Source organism: Cebus imitator, unplaced genomic scaffold (assembly GCF_001604975.1).
Source record: "Cebus imitator isolate Cc_AM_T3 unplaced genomic scaffold, Cebus_imitator-1.0 Scaffold773, whole genome shotgun sequence".
Lineage (NCBI taxonomy): Eukaryota > Metazoa > Chordata > Mammalia > Primates > Cebidae > Cebus > Cebus imitator.
In genome coordinates, this window is record NW_016108088.1 from 272,798 (window position 1) to 289,561 (window position 16,764).

General features: G+C 53.7%; 1 protein-coding gene across 5 annotated transcripts in view; it reads left to right on the forward strand.

Moving 5' to 3' along the window:
• The first annotated feature begins 1,627 nt into the window (after window positions 1-1,627).
• The window catches only part of TFDP1 (transcription factor Dp-1), a 66,968-nt gene continuing 51,831 nt past the window's right edge, over window positions 1,628-16,764 (forward strand). The window contains exons 1-2 of one of the 5 annotated variants that reach the window (XM_017519747.2): window positions 1,628-1,787; window positions 2,822-2,897. In XM_017519747.2, the coding sequence (XP_017375236.1) occupies window positions 2,886-2,897 (12 nt within the window). In that variant the 5' untranslated portion in view covers window positions 1,628-1,787; window positions 2,822-2,885. Of the gene's footprint in view, window positions 1,946-2,006; window positions 2,137-2,188; window positions 2,206-2,266; window positions 2,479-2,819; window positions 2,898-16,764 lie in introns of those variants that run through there. The other 4 variants (XM_017519745.2, XM_017519748.2, XM_037735292.1 and 1 more) reach the window with 4 other exon arrangements.

Below are 16,764 nucleotides of genomic sequence, written 5' to 3' on the forward strand. Positions count from 1 at the left end.
GTCCAAGCAATTCTCCTACCTCAGCCTCCCAAGTAGCTGGGATTACAGGCATGAGCCACCATGCCCAGCTAATTTTTGTATTTTTTTTTTTTTTCATAGAGATGGGGTTTCACCATGTTGGCCAGTCTGGTCTTGAACTCCTGACCTCCCAAAGTGTTGGGATTATAGGCATGAGCCACCGTGCTGGCCAGGAAGAGGTTTAAGACCCCAATCTTGGATCCTACATGTGTATCCACTTAACCAGAGCCCCCAGGTGTCAAGAAGTCCCTTGAAGCTGGGAGGGTGTCACTGCTGCCATCAAAGCTCCAATATTGAAATTTAGGAACACACAAAAAGTTCCTGTGAAAGAGAAGGTATGGAACTAGGAAGACATGGCCATTTGAGGAAGATCAGTGTTCTCTAACTACCTATTTGTGTGAACCAGCCCGAAGGAAGTAAGCGATTCTGGTAGTCTTCAAAGAAACGCGTGCTAATTTATAAGCAGTTTAAGCCAGGCGACCAAAGCTTATAGGGGGTGCAGCCTTGCCTGAGGGGCAGGAGTGGCCAAAATCAGCATAAAACATGCAAAGTGGGCTTCCCTGTAATAATACGTGGCACAGGCAGACAAGCCTTTGGTCAGCTCCTCCAGTCCTCCGCAGATATTCATTAGGTTCAGGGCTCCTCAAGTCCTCCGTAGATGTTCATTACGTTCGGTACACACCAGGCTCTGCCACCTGCTGTGGACCTGAACTTCGGACTCTTCTCTGGCCTCGCCCGCCCTTAGCTGGGGTGCTAGGGCCGGGCCCTAGGGGCGGGACCCTCCAGGGTGGATAAAGTCTCCAGGGCTTGGGGACCATCAGGCTCACAATGCAATGAAACTGTTTCTGCAGTTTTCCTTTCCCTGCTTTCCCTCCTGAGTCCCGCGCCAGGCTGCTTCCAGCGGGCACCGAGGACGCCCAGAATTGTTGGGAATCTGGGCGGAGGCTGGGCATGGGCTTGGAGGCCCTACTGGGTCCAGCAGAGGCAGCGGCCTCTGTGCCACGCACGCACACACACCTCCTCTCCTCCGTGTGTCCACATACACACGTCTATGCACATACCTGCTCTCCATACATGCACAGCCCCACACACAGTCTGTCCTTTATGTGCACACACACTCGAGAACACAAGCGCAACCCCTCCATACCTGCAGGCACGCATACACCCGACCCCGCTCTTCCCAGAGCACACACCAGTCCCTGCTCCCCCACCACACACACTCGTGCACGCACTCACGCCTGACACACCCGGCCCCCACCTGCTGCCCCATGTGCACACACAATCGTGCATACAGCCGGCTCCGCTCCCCCACGTGTACACACACATGCACACACGTGCACACACCAGTCCCCGCTCTCCCACGTGTCCACACGTGCACACGCCAGTCCCCGCTCCCCCACGTGCACACACACTCTTGCACACAGCCGACCACCTCTTTCGCCAGACACACATCGTCACAGGCGCGCACAAACGCGGCTCCTCGGCTTCCGAGCGCACGCCGCGCGCGCGCACGGCCTGTTTCAGCGCAGGCCCCGGCTCCATCTCCGCACGCGCACGCGCACACACGGACACGCGCGCACAGCCCCTCCCCGCTCCCCCAGGGCGCGCTGCACTGGCGGGAGGAGCGGCAGACAAGAGGAGCCGCAGAGGAGGAGGAGGAGGGCGCCGAAGGCGCGAAAAGGCGCGCAGGCGCGCTGTGCGGAGAGGGCCCGCCGCCGCCCACGTCACCGCGCCGCGCGCACGTCACGCCGGCCCGACGCTCGGCCAGGGTGAGCCCCGCGTCCCGGCGCCACTCGGCCCAGGGCAGGGACCCCGCCACGGCCGGGACCGCCCGGTCTGGCCCCCGCCCGCGCCTCCCCGCGCCGCCCGGCGCCCCGCGCCGCGCCCTCCCCGCGCCCGCGCCCGCGCGGCCAGACCGGGCAGCCAGGTGCGGGCGGGCAGGGGATGCCGCGGGAGCCGCGGGCGGGGACCGAGGGTGCGAGCGGGACCCCTGGCCGCCCCATCCCGTGCCCTCGCTGTGTGTAGTCGCCGCGCGGCCCCGACCCGCGCCCTCCCGCGCCCCGCGCGCTCCTGTGCCCCGGAGACCCCGCGTGCTCGGCGCTGGTTGGGGCTCCCCAGGTGACCGCGGGACTGGGGTCCCTGGGCCCGGCCCTCCCGGCCGACAGCAGCGCCCGTGCCCCGCGCCAGAGCTGGGACCGGGGCCGGAGCCGGGGGCAGGGTCGGCCGGAGCGCGCAGGGCGGGGGAGGGGAGGCCGCCCCACGGCGGCCCGCTGGGACCCGGTTCCGGCGCGCGCGGGAGGCGCCTCGTGCGGAGGCGGCCCTAGGCCTAGTGACAGGCGCGCGGCGCGGACCCCGGAAGCCCACCTGTCAGAGTTACCGGTCAGCCGGGCGGGCGCCGCCGGGGTCTGGGTGGACGCCGCGAGCCTGCACGTTGCGCCGGGACCCCGGGGCTGCGCCCAGGTGGGTGGCGGGGGCCCCCCCTGCAGCGGCGGGAGGGAGGCGCTGCGCCCTGGCTGCCGGGGCTCGGCCCCACCCTCGGCCGCTGGGCGGGCAGTCGGGGACCTAGGGGTCGTGGTGGTGACCATGCGGGCCCGCTGGCCACTTTTCCGTAGGGGGCATTTCCGTCTGGCCAGGTGACTTAAAATCGAGTGTGGGAGTTGTTTGGCCAGCTTCGCTCCCAGGATGGAGGGCGCCTTTGGGAAGGAAGGTCCACGTTTTCTTTGAGATGTGTTATTTTTTTAAACTTCTTTTTCATTCTTACTTATTTCTCGTTTTTTCTTCCTTTTTTTTATTTTTTTACCAGAAAAATCATTTTTCTTCTCTGGGAGGGTGAACATTTATAGCATTGATTTCCCGGATCTGGTAACATGGCAAAAGATGTAAGTATGTTTGCTTCATGCTCCACACGAATGTTTGCTTCGCACTAAATTCTTTGTAGTTTGCTGCTTTTATTTCAGAATGATAACACATAAGCTACAGTAGTGTTTATTTTCAGACTTTTAAAGCGTCTGAAGCGGGATGAAGGTGAAAGATGGAAGGATCTGATCTCTGAAGCTGTGCTCACCACCGGCTAGTTGTGGTCTTGGATACCACACTGTGAGGTTGGGTAGTGCCTTCTGACTTTTTGCTTATCTTTAACGACTGTTAATAATTTTGAATAAACTCCTTAGTTAAATGAGGTGGAGGGCATTGCATCCCCACAGCGAATTCCCCATTTCTTGGGGGGCTTCCACATGAGACGAGGGGTGAGGCCAGCACTCAGGATGTAGCCACCTGCTGGCACCTGTCTTCCTGCAGAGGAAGTTAATTCCACTTGGTGGACCAAGTGCTAAGCACTTGTTGTGACCACTTTCTCAGAAGGATGAGATTTGGTGATTCATGAAATCTGGTAAAAAATGGTAGCCTGTTTTGTATTTGTCATGAAACTATAGAATATTTTGAATAATTTTTTAAACTTGTGTGGGGAAAGAGACTTTTAAGGCCAGAAATGTAGTCAGTTTTATTCTGCAGTTATTTGCCATGCTTTGTAATGTCAGTCACTGAAACAGCTGGATTTGTTAGTGTTTTCCACCACGCATCACTCTGTAACTGTGAGTGAAAGGGACTGTTGATGTGTTTACCTGCTTACCATACAGAGTTGGAAACAGGCCACACGTGCTACCTCTGCCTGAGATGCAGCGAAAATGCATCAAGAATGTGGAGCCCTCCACAGGCGCAGAGGTTTCAGTGGTCCCTGCAGGATCTTGTGGGGCACCTGCCCTCCTTGACCTACCACCACACATGTCACACAGCATCCCGGGCTTTAAGCACTGGGGTCTGCTTTAGAGAGTGTATATGAGCACCCAGGTAAACCCAGTGTGGGTTTTTGATGTCACTTGTATCCTCTCCACTATGCTTGTCGTACCATGCCCTGACCTGGTGTACGCACGCACTCCAAGTGCCAGATGTGGGCATGTGCTCCACGGACAGCCATGTTCATTACGTCTCCTCACGGTGAGGAGCTGGGCCTAGGGTCTTGGTTAGAGCACGCTTCTGGTGTTGTGTGGTTTCCTGTGTGGTTTCCTGAAATGGTTCTCAAACACACTTTGATACGTAACGGATGGTGTCTCCAGGGCCCTCTTTTCATCCCCCCTTGATTTCATTGGCATTGTCTGTGAGCAGCATGTGTTGTAAGGCTGGGGGTGGAGAGCGTACAGAAAGGTGTTTAGGCTCTGCAGGAGCCTGAACGCTCCATCCAGTGTGGGCATCTGAGATGCAGCATTTGCCAAGGGCTGCATAGGCATGGAGTGGGGGCTTACCTAACCCTCGAGGGTTGTAATCTTAGTTGGTGGCTGGCGCTGGGAGGAGAGCAGGATTCTACAGCTGGTGAGGCCTCCTTCCCTGTTCAAAGCCTGGGAGTGTTCAGGAGTACTGTGTCCGGCTGGAAAGGGAGGTTGTGGGGCAAGTCAATGAATTTGATGTTTTCTCTAGCTTTTTTTTTTTTTTTGAAACAGTTTTACTCTGTCTCCCAAGCTGGAGTGCAGTGGCGCAATTTTGGCTCACTGCAACCTCTGCCTCCTGGGCAACAATCCTCCCGCCTCAGCCTCCCAAGAAGCCAGGATTACAGGTGTGTGCCACCATGCCTGGCAAATTTTTTTGTATTTTTAGTAAAGACAGGGTTTCACCATGTTGGCCAGGCTGGTCTTGAACTCCTGACCTCAATGATCCACCTGCTTTGGCCTCCCAAAGTGCTGCGATTACAGGTGTGAGCCACCACGCCCAGCCTAGCTAACTCTTTTTTAAGTAGTGGTGTGACATTCCAGTTTTGGAAAGATGATGTTGGCAGCTTTTGCACAAGGGAACGTAGATCACCAGTTAGGGTATTTTTTGTTTGTTTTGAGACAGAGTTTCACTCTTGTTGCTCAGGCTGGAGTGTGATGGTGTGACCTCTGCTCACTACAACCTCCGCCACTTGGGCTCAAGCTGTTACCCTCCTCAGCCTCCTGAGTAGCTAGGATTACAGACACCCGCCACCATGCCCAGCTAATTTTTTGTATTTTAAGTAGAGATGGGCTGTCATCATGTAGGCCAGGCTGGTCTTGAACTCCTGACCTCAGGTCATCCACCCACCTCAGCCTCCCAAAGTGCTGGGATTACAGGCATGAGCCACCGCACCCGCACCCAGCCCACCAGTTAGGTTTTCAAAGCACTGCTACTGCAGTGAAACCACAGGTGTGTGTACAACAAAAGACCTTATGCTGGAGGGAAGCTGTGACACTTGGGTTTAAGGAGGCAGGCCTCCAGCTTCTAAAAGCCTTGGGGCCTCTGCAAAGGGCCATAAGCAGTCACGGGATACAGGGAACTGGAGCTAGGCCCTGGTGGTCATCATGGAGGAGGAGAAACCAGGACACCCGAGACCTGCGACTGGAAGGTTCTGGAGAGAAGACGAGAAAAACAACCCAGGAGTTTCCAACCTCAAGTAGGGCACAGGGAGACAAGCAGATGGGAAATGGCTCCTTGTGAGTAAGGGGCAGAAAGAAGAGGATGAGGTCAGTCCTCTGGGGGTGTCGTCTTCGAACAGCATTTGACAGGAAATGGGTGTGAAGGTCTACGTGGCAAGGAGCTACACATGAGGAGGGAGGTGCTTTGAGAGGTTTGTAGTGTGTGTAGGAAATGACTGCAGAGCAGTGAGGAGAGTGATCACTGATTGTGCAGTAGGTGGAGAGTGAGTGGTGGTGGTGGTGTAGTGGGTAGAGATGAGTGGTGGTGGTGGATTAGGTGGAGAGTGAGTGGTGGTGGATTAGGTGGAGAGTGAGTGGTGGTGGTGGAGTGGGTGGAGAGTGGTGGTGGTGGATTAGGTGGAGAGTGAGTGGCGGTGGTGGAGTAGGTGGAGAGTGAGTGGTCGTGGATTAGGTGGAGAGTGAGTGGTGGTGGTGGAGTAGGTGGAGAGTGAGTGGTCGTGGATTAGGTGGAGAGTGAGTGGTGGTGGAGTAGGTGGAGAGTGAGTGGTGGTGGTGGAGTGGGTGGAGAGTGAGTGGTGGTTGATTAGGTGGAGAGTGGCGGTGGTGGAGTGGGTGGAATGTGAGTGGCGGTGGTGGATTGGGTGGAGAGTGAGTGGCGGTGGTGGAGTGGGTGGAGAGTGAGTGGCGGTGGATTGGGTGGAGAGTGAGTGGCGGTGGTGGATTACGTGGAGAGTGAGTGGTGGTGGTGGAGTGGGTTCTGTACAGTCACAGGAGGTGGAAACAGCCAGGAAGGTAGGTGCCTTTCACGTTCTCTCAGCGGGCCCAGCTGGAGAAATGGTGAGAAGGATTAGATTTCTGCTCTCTTGCCCAGGTGTTTGTTTTTTATTTGTTTAAATTAAATTAGTATATTCAAGTGGAATATTTCTTTATACTTTGATGATTGGGAAAATGGAGAACAGGAGTCAGCTGCTAGATGGCCACCTGGCTGGTGCCAGGAACCCGAGGCCTAGTCTTGCCTGGCACGAGCGCTAGCACGACGTGGGTCACTTACAGAAATCTGTTACGAAGATGATGGGCTGCACTGGCACTTTGGGAAGGATTTCCTTGCTGTGGGGACTGTTTCCATGCCTTGCCCACCCAGTGTGTGACAGCCTGGGGTGCAGTCTTGTCTTACATTTGCAGACACCCTGCGAGGTTCATACAGATTCTTTTGAGTTTCTGAACTATCCTTGAAACGTGTTAGGCCCTCCCCTTCAGGGCCTAGAGAGGCTGACCTCCTCCGGTGATCCCGAGCAGGGTGCCTGTGACCCGCAGATCTGTGGGCTCCCATTGCAGGTATGGCTGCTGCTCTGGAACCGTTCTCAGATTTAGTTTGGGAAGGTGCTTTGGCGCCTCCTATAGAGTTGGGCAGGCCATAGGCACAAGTCCCTTCTGCCGCAGGGGTCAGGCTGTTCTAGAGCTTGGCTGGCAGGGCCCTGGGGTGAGAGAGTGTGGCCTGGCACTGGCTTCTTGGCCTGCAGCCATGTTTCCTGCCTGCCCATGCAGTGTGATCCTTGGTGGGATCAGGCAGGGCTGTGCGTCTCCTCTCCCCACCCCGGAAGATCCTGTCCTCACACACGGTTGTCCAGTGTCATGAAGGTTTGTGAGTGGGAAGGCAGGTAGATGATGAATTCATCAAACATGACAGGGATGCTTTTGTTGTGAGACATTGGGGTGTAGCCCATGTGGGGCTGTTTCTGGGGTCCTGTTTGCCTCTCCAAGCTCCTCCTGCTGTTTGTAGGTAGAAAGATGCAGGGAATCTGAACCTGCTCTTGGTCTGTGTGGGGACTTGGACCTCGTCAGCTCCCTGTGCAGAGAACGTGGCTGTGGATGTCACTTCCCAGCATTCATGGCATTGGTTGTGAAAGCTGTCCTGTGGTGCCTGTTTGTGTCCTGTCAGTTTATGGGGAGATCCTGAAATTGAGAGCTGGGAACCAAACGAGTGGGTCCCACCATGGAGGCGTTTGAGTGATGTCACGAGGCCTCGCTAATGCCAAGAGGGGACCAGTGAGGGTCTCTAAGGGTCTACGCACCAGGTGTCCTTTTACAGACCTGGACGATGACATTTGGGTCTGAGGAGGTGAACCTGATGGAGGAACAAACTGCCATTTCCTTCAGTGTTTGAAGAAGTGAGTTCTGGGAGCAGGAGTCAGCCACTCAGGCCTTCTTTTGTCTGCATAAAGAAACAGCTTTACATTCGAGGTTCAGAAGGTTGTCAGTTTAGCCCCCTCAGGTTTAGGTGTTGAAGAAATCTAGGATGACATACCTGTTTTTACAATAGTCTTTTCATATTTCAAGATGATAATTATTACTTTTGAAACAGTTTCGCTCTTGTTGCCCAGGCTAGAGTGCAATGACAAGATCTTGGCTTACTGCAACCTCTGCCTCCCAGGTTCAAGCGATTCTCCTGCTTCAGTCTACTGAGTAGCTGGTATTACAGGCATGCGCCAACCACACCCGGCCAATTTTTTGTATTTTTAGTAGAGACAGGGTTTCTCCATTTTGGCCAAACTGGTCTCGAACTCCCAACCTCGGGTGATCTGCCCACCTCGGCCTCCCAAAGTGATGAGATTACAGGCGTGAGCCACTGAGCCCAGCTAGGATTATTGTTTTTTCTACATAGGATGAAGTTAGAGAAACTCTGAAAGGTTAGTAAAAATTAGAAAATAATAGGTTAATTAAAATTTTGCCCCAGCCGTGCACGGTGGCTCATGCCATAATCTCAGCACTTTGGGAGGCCAAGGCGGGAGATCACTTGAGGTGAGGAGTTGGAGACCAACCTGGCCAATGTGAAACCCTGTTTCTACTAAACATACAAAAATTAGCTGGGTGTGGTGGCGGGTGCCTGTAGTCCCAGCTACTCAGGAGGCTGAGGCAGAAGAATTGCTTGAACCTGGGAGGTGAAGGTGGCAGTGAGCCAAGATCACGCCATTGCACTCCAGCCTGAGCAACAGAGCAAGTCTTTGTCTCAAAAATAAAAAAAGAAAAGTTAGAGCATCTTGCTTTTTTTTTTTTGAGACGGAGTTTCGCTCTTGTTGCCCGGGCTGGAGTGCAATGGTGCGATCTTGGCTCACTGCAACCTCCGTCTCCTGGGTTCAAGCAATTCCCCTGCCTCAGCCTCGCGAGTAGCTGGGAGTACAGGCATGTGCCACCAGGCCCAGCTAATTTTTTTTTGTATTTTTAGTAGAGATGGGGTTTCACCATGTTGCCCAGGATGGTCTCGATCTCTTGACCTCATGATCTGCCCGCCTCGGCCTCCCAAAGTGCTGGGATTACAGGCATGAGCCACCGTGCCTGGCCCTGGCATCTTGCTTTAAAAGAGGTATTATGGGAACATCTGGCATAAAATTCAAAAGGTAAAAAGGATATCTTTTTCTTCCATAATCAGCTCTTTGTTAGCTCTTTACTTCTGGCATTTGGAGTAAATCTCTGGCATTCACTGTGTAAGGATTAGAAACGTCACCTTCCAGCAGAACTCTTAGGTGATCTTTCGGCGATGTTAACTTTTCACTCTTAATATTTTCATTAAAAATATTTTTTTGTAGAACAATTAGAAAATCCAGATTTGCAGTTGATGTTTAGCTCGACTTACAGTGTGGCTTTCTGCTGTTTGCCGTAAGGGACTAGAGTTCTTAAGTTTTGTTTGGAGTGGAGGCCTGGCTGCAGTGGTGGCTTAAATGACACGTGGGGATGGATCTATGGGGGAAGGGTGGGTGTCAGCATTGGCTGAATTAGATGATTCCTAACCCCCCAGGTGTTTTCTTACTCAGATGATTCTGGTTGTTTGGGTGCCCGCCATGCACTGCTTTCTGTATCTGTGCGTAGCGCAGGCCTGGAAAAGTGACCACTGTCTCTACATATTTACCAGGTGGCTGAGATTCCCGCAGCATCCTGACTCAGCTTCAGGGTGCCTGTGCGGATGCTGACGATGGCTTTTAAGTTGTCGCACAGTTTATAGGCTCTATTCACATGTGCTGCAGGTAATTTTGAGACTCAAGGATGAAGAGTTGTATCTGTCTCTTCATGTCAAAATCTTTTGTCTGTTATGTGAGTCCTATTTTTTTTTTTTTTGAGACAGAGTTTCACTCTTGTTGCCCAGGCTGGAATGCAATAGCATGATCTCCAGTCACTGCAACCTCTGTTTCCTGGGTTCAAGCGATTCTCTTGCTTCAGCCTTCTGCGTAGCTGGGGTTACACGCATGTACCACTGCGCCCGACATATTTTTAGTAGAGATGAGGTTTCTCTGTGTTGGTCAGTCTGGTCTCGAACTCTTGACCTCAGGTGATCCACTTGCCTTGGCCTCCCAAAGTGCTGGGATTACAGGCGTGAGCCACTATGCCCGTCCGTGAATTCTCTTTTCACATGGTCCAGTTTCTAAGGGATTCTGGTCTGATGAATGAAACCTTTGTGTGTCCTCTGTGGCTGTGAGATACAGTATCTTAACACAGGTGCTTACCCTGTGCACCTTGGTCTCCTGTTCAGTAACATTGCATCATCGGGGTCTGAGGAAAAGAGACAGTGTGATCTACTCAGATGGATGGGGAAGCAGGAGGGGATCAGAAACCTGAATGGGTCAGCCCAGAATCCAGCATTGCCAGCCCAGCCTGTCCCTGGCCCTCCCCTTCTGACCAGGTGACAGGTGTGTGCGCAGGTCTTCAGCCCTGCCCAGGTGACAGAGATGGTGTTCGCTGTTCCTGATCCGTGCCCAGGTGACAGGTGTGTTGTGTGTGGGTCCTCAGCCCTGCCCAGGTGACAGGTGTGGTGTGCATGGGTCCTCAGCCCTGCCCAGGTGACAGGTGTGGTGTGCACGGGCCCCCAGCCCTGCCCAGGTGACAGATGTGGTGTGTGCGGGTCCTCAGTCCTGCCCAGGTGACAAGTGTGGTGTGCGCGGGTCCTGAGCCCTGCCCAGGTGACAAGTGTGGTATGTGCGGGTCCTCAGCCCTACCCAGGTGACAGGTGTGGTGTGCACGGGCCCTCAGCCCTGCGGTGACAGGTGTGGTGTGTGCAAGTCCTCAGCCCTGCCCAGGTGACAGGTGTGGTGTGCGTGGGCCCTCAGCCCTGCCCAGGTGACAGGTGTGGTGTACGTGTGTCCTCAGCCCTGCCCAGGTGACAGATGTGGTGTGCATAGGTCCTCATCTCTGCCCAGGTGACAGGTGTGCTATGTTGGGTCCCTCAGCTCTGCCCAGGTGACAGGTGTGGTGTGCACGGGTCCTCAGCTCTGCCCAGGTGACAGGTGTGGTGTGCATGGGTCCTCAGCCCTGCCCANGTGGAGAGTGAGTGGTGGTGGTGGAGTGGGTTCTGTACAGTCACAGGAGGTGGAAACAGCCAGGAAGGTAGGTGCCTTTCACGTTCTCTCAGCGGGCCCAGCTGGAGAAATGGTGAGAAGGATTAGATTTCTGCTCTCTTGCCCAGGTGTTTGTTTTTTATTTGTTTAAATTAAATTAGTATATTCAAGTGGAATATTTCTTTATACTTTGATGATTGGGAAAATGGAGAACAGGAGTCAGCTGCTAGATGGCCACCTGGCTGGTGCCAGGAACCCGAGGCCTAGTCTTGCCTGGCACGAGCGCTAGCACGACGTGGGTCACTTACAGAAATCTGTTACGAAGATGATGGGCTGCACTGGCACTTTGGGAAGGATTTCCTTGCTGTGGGGACTGTTTCCATGCCTTGCCCACCCAGTGTGTGACAGCCTGGGGTGCAGTCTTGTCTTACATTTGCAGACACCCTGCGAGGTTCATACAGATTCTTTTGAGTTTCTGAACTATCCTTGAAACGTGTTAGGCCCTCCCCTTCAGGGCCTAGAGAGGCTGACCTCCTCCGGTGATCCCGAGCAGGGTGCCTGTGACCCGCAGATCTGTGGGCTCCCATTGCAGGTATGGCTGCTGCTCTGGAACCGTTCTCAGATTTAGTTTGGGAAGGTGCTTTGGCGCCTCCTATAGAGTTGGGCAGGCCATAGGCACAAGTCCCTTCTGCCGCAGGGGTCAGGCTGTTCTAGAGCTTGGCTGGCAGGGCCCTGGGGTGAGAGAGTGTGGCCTGGCACTGGCTTCTTGGCCTGCAGCCATGTTTCCTGCCTGCCCATGCAGTGTGATCCTTGGTGGGATCAGGCAGGGCTGTGCGTCTCCTCTCCCCACCCCGGAAGATCCTGTCCTCACACACGGTTGTCCAGTGTCATGAAGGTTTGTGAGTGGGAAGGCAGGTAGATGATGAATTCATCAAACATGACAGGGATGCTTTTGTTGTGAGACATTGGGGTGTAGCCCATGTGGGGCTGTTTCTGGGGTCCTGTTTGCCTCTCCAAGCTCCTCCTGCTGTTTGTAGGTAGAAAGATGCAGGGAATCTGAACCTGCTCTTGGTCTGTGTGGGGACTTGGACCTCGTCAGCTCCCTGTGCAGAGAACGTGGCTGTGGATGTCACTTCCCAGCATTCATGGCATTGGTTGTGAAAGCTGTCCTGTGGTGCCTGTTTGTGTCCTGTCAGTTTATGGGGAGATCCTGAAATTGAGAGCTGGGAACCAAACGAGTGGGTCCCACCATGGAGGCGTTTGAGTGATGTCACGAGGCCTCGCTAATGCCAAGAGGGGACCAGTGAGGGTCTCTAAGGGTCTACGCACCAGGTGTCCTTTTACAGACCTGGACGATGACATTTGGGTCTGAGGAGGTGAACCTGATGGAGGAACAAACTGCCATTTCCTTCAGTGTTTGAAGAAGTGAGTTCTGGGAGCAGGAGTCAGCCACTCAGGCCTTCTTTTGTCTGCATAAAGAAACAGCTTTACATTCGAGGTTCAGAAGGTTGTCAGTTTAGCCCCCTCAGGTTTAGGTGTTGAAGAAATCTAGGATGACATACCTGTTTTTACAATAGTCTTTTCATATTTCAAGATGATAATTATTACTTTTGAAACAGTTTCGCTCTTGTTGCCCAGGCTAGAGTGCAATGACAAGATCTTGGCTTACTGCAACCTCTGCCTCCCAGGTTCAAGCGATTCTCCTGCTTCAGTCTACTGAGTAGCTGGTATTACAGGCATGCGCCAACCACACCCGGCCAATTTTTTGTATTTTTAGTAGAGACAGGGTTTCTCCATTTTGGCCAAACTGGTCTCGAACTCCCAACCTCGGGTGATCTGCCCACCTCGGCCTCCCAAAGTGATGAGATTACAGGCGTGAGCCACTGAGCCCAGCTAGGATTATTGTTTTTTCTACATAGGATGAAGTTAGAGAAACTCTGAAAGGTTAGTAAAAATTAGAAAATAATAGGTTAATTAAAATTTTGCCCCAGCCGTGCACGGTGGCTCATGCCATAATCTCAGCACTTTGGGAGGCCAAGGCGGGAGATCACTTGAGGTGAGGAGTTGGAGACCAACCTGGCCAATGTGAAACCCTGTTTCTACTAAACATACAAAAATTAGCTGGGTGTGGTGGCGGGTGCCTGTAGTCCCAGCTACTCAGGAGGCTGAGGCAGAAGAATTGCTTGAACCTGGGAGGTGAAGGTGGCAGTGAGCCAAGATCACGCCATTGCACTCCAGCCTGAGCAACAGAGCAAGTCTTTGTCTCAAAAATAAAAAAAGAAAAGTTAGAGCATCTTGCTTTTTTTTTTTTGAGACGGAGTTTCGCTCTTGTTGCCCGGGCTGGAGTGCAATGGTGCGATCTTGGCTCACTGCAACCTCCGTCTCCTGGGTTCAAGCAATTCCCCTGCCTCAGCCTCGCGAGTAGCTGGGAGTACAGGCATGTGCCACCAGGCCCAGCTAATTTTTTTTTGTATTTTTAGTAGAGATGGGGTTTCACCATGTTGCCCAGGATGGTCTCGATCTCTTGACCTCATGATCTGCCCGCCTCGGCCTCCCAAAGTGCTGGGATTACAGGCATGAGCCACCGTGCCTGGCCCTGGCATCTTGCTTTAAAAGAGGTATTATGGGAACATCTGGCATAAAATTCAAAAGGTAAAAAGGATATCTTTTTCTTCCATAATCAGCTCTTTGTTAGCTCTTTACTTCTGGCATTTGGAGTAAATCTCTGGCATTCACTGTGTAAGGATTAGAAACGTCACCTTCCAGCAGAACTCTTAGGTGATCTTTCGGCGATGTTAACTTTTCACTCTTAATATTTTCATTAAAAATATTTTTTTGTAGAACAATTAGAAAATCCAGATTTGCAGTTGATGTTTAGCTCGACTTACAGTGTGGCTTTCTGCTGTTTGCCGTAAGGGACTAGAGTTCTTAAGTTTTGTTTGGAGTGGAGGCCTGGCTGCAGTGGTGGCTTAAATGACACGTGGGGATGGATCTATGGGGGAAGGGTGGGTGTCAGCATTGGCTGAATTAGATGATTCCTAACCCCCCAGGTGTTTTCTTACTCAGATGATTCTGGTTGTTTGGGTGCCCGCCATGCACTGCTTTCTGTATCTGTGCGTAGCGCAGGCCTGGAAAAGTGACCACTGTCTCTACATATTTACCAGGTGGCTGAGATTCCCGCAGCATCCTGACTCAGCTTCAGGGTGCCTGTGCGGATGCTGACGATGGCTTTTAAGTTGTCGCACAGTTTATAGGCTCTATTCACATGTGCTGCAGGTAATTTTGAGACTCAAGGATGAAGAGTTGTATCTGTCTCTTCATGTCAAAATCTTTTGTCTGTTATGTGAGTCCTATTTTTTTTTTTTTTGAGACAGAGTTTCACTCTTGTTGCCCAGGCTGGAATGCAATAGCATGATCTCCAGTCACTGCAACCTCTGTTTCCTGGGTTCAAGCGATTCTCTTGCTTCAGCCTTCTGCGTAGCTGGGGTTACACGCATGTACCACTGCGCCCGACATATTTTTAGTAGAGATGAGGTTTCTCTGTGTTGGTCAGTCTGGTCTCGAACTCTTGACCTCAGGTGATCCACTTGCCTTGGCCTCCCAAAGTGCTGGGATTACAGGCGTGAGCCACTATGCCCGTCCGTGAATTCTCTTTTCACATGGTCCAGTTTCTAAGGGATTCTGGTCTGATGAATGAAACCTTTGTGTGTCCTCTGTGGCTGTGAGATACAGTATCTTAACACAGGTGCTTACCCTGTGCACCTTGGTCTCCTGTTCAGTAACATTGCATCATCGGGGTCTGAGGAAAAGAGACAGTGTGATCTACTCAGATGGATGGGGAAGCAGGAGGGGATCAGAAACCTGAATGGGTCAGCCCAGAATCCAGCATTGCCAGCCCAGCCTGTCCCTGGCCCTCCCCTTCTGACCAGGTGACAGGTGTGTGCGCAGGTCTTCAGCCCTGCCCAGGTGACAGAGATGGTGTTCGCTGTTCCTGATCCGTGCCCAGGTGACAGGTGTGTTGTGTGTGGGTCCTCAGCCCTGCCCAGGTGACAGGTGTGGTGTGCATGGGTCCTCAGCCCTGCCCAGGTGACAGGTGTGGTGTGCACGGGCCCCCAGCCCTGCCCAGGTGACAGATGTGGTGTGTGCGGGTCCTCAGTCCTGCCCAGGTGACAAGTGTGGTGTGCGCGGGTCCTGAGCCCTGCCCAGGTGACAAGTGTGGTATGTGCGGGTCCTCAGCCCTACCCAGGTGACAGGTGTGGTGTGCACGGGCCCTCAGCCCTGCGGTGACAGGTGTGGTGTGTGCAAGTCCTCAGCCCTGCCCAGGTGACAGGTGTGGTGTGCGTGGGTCCTCAGCTCTGCCTAGGTGACAGATGTGCTGTGTACAGGCCCTCAGCCCTGCCCAGGTGACAGGTGTGGTGTGCGTGAGTCTTCAGCTCTGCCCAGGTGACAGGTATGGTATGCATAGGTCCTCAGCTCTGCCCAGGTGACAGGTGTGGTGTGCACGGGTCCTCAGCTCTGCCCAGGTGACAGGTGTGGTGTGCATGGGTCCTCAGCCCTGCCCAGGTGACAGGTGTGGTGTGCACGGGTCCTCACCTCTGCCCAGGTAACAGGTGTGCTTTGTACAGGTCCTCATCCCTGCCCAGGTGACAGATGTGGTGTGTGCGGGTCCTGAGCCCTGCCCAGGTGACATGTGTGGTGTGTGTGTGGGTCCTCAGCTCTGCCCAGGTGACAGGTGTGGTGTGCATGGGTCCTCAGCCCTGCCCAGGTGACAGGTGTGTGCACGGGCTCTCAGCCCTGCCCAGGTGACAGGTGTGGTGTGTACAGGTCCTCAGCCCTGCCCAGGTGACAGGTGTGGTGTGCCTGGGCCCTGAGCCCTGCCCAGGTGACAGGTGTGGTGTGCATAGGTCCTCAGCCCTGCCCAGGTGACAGGTGTGGTTTGCTTGGGTCCTCAGCCCTGCCCAGGTAACAGGTGTGGTTTGCATAGGTCCTCATCTCTGCCTAGGTGATAGGTGTGGTGTGCATGGGTCCTCAGCTCTGCCCAGGTGACAGGTGTGGTGTGCACAGGTCCTCAGCCCTGCTCAGCTGACAGGTGTGTGCACGGGTCCTCATCCGTGCCCAGGTGGCAGGTGTGGTGTGTACGGGTCCTCAGCCCTGCCCAGGTGACAGATATGTCTGCAGGTCCTCAACTCTACCCTCCATCCATGCCCAGGTGATAGATGTGATGTGCGCTGGTCCTCATCCATGCTCAAGTGACAGGTGTGCTTTGCACAGGTCCTCATCCGTGCCCAGGTGACAGATGTGGTGTGCACTGGTCCTCAGCCCTGCCCAGGTGACAGGTGTGCTATGTTGGGTCCTCAGCCCTGCCCAGGGGACAGGTTGTGCTATGTTGGGTCCTCAGCTCTGCCCAGGTGATAGGTGTGGCGTGCACTGGTCCTCATCTTTGCCCAGATGATAGGTGTGGTGTGTACAGGTCCTCAGCCCTGCCCAGGTGACAGGTGTCCTGTGTGCTAGTTCTCAGCCCTGCCCATGTGACAGGTCCTGTGTGCTGGTCCTCAGCCCTGCCCAGGTGACAGGTCCTGTGTGCTGGTCCTCAGTTGTGCCCAGGCTTGGGCTGTAGCTGCTGCCCATTCCCAATGGACATGAAATCCTTGTGTTATCGAGTGACCTGCGTGTGCTGGGTGCTGCACCAGCTGGCTTTTCTGTTGCAGTTGCTTTTTAATTGTATCCATTAAGTAGACTTTCCACAAGAAAAAAGTATGACTTAATAAATAAAAGTTAAAGTAATATTTATTTTATTTTATTTTATTTTATTTTTTTTGAGACGGAGTTTCGCTCTTGTTACCCAGGCTGGAGTGCAATGGCCCGATCTCGGCTCACCGCAACCTCCGCCTCCTGGGTTCAGGCAATTCTCCTGCCTCAGCCTCCTGTGTAGCTGGGACTACAGGCACGCACCACCATGCCCAGCTCATTTTTTGTATTTT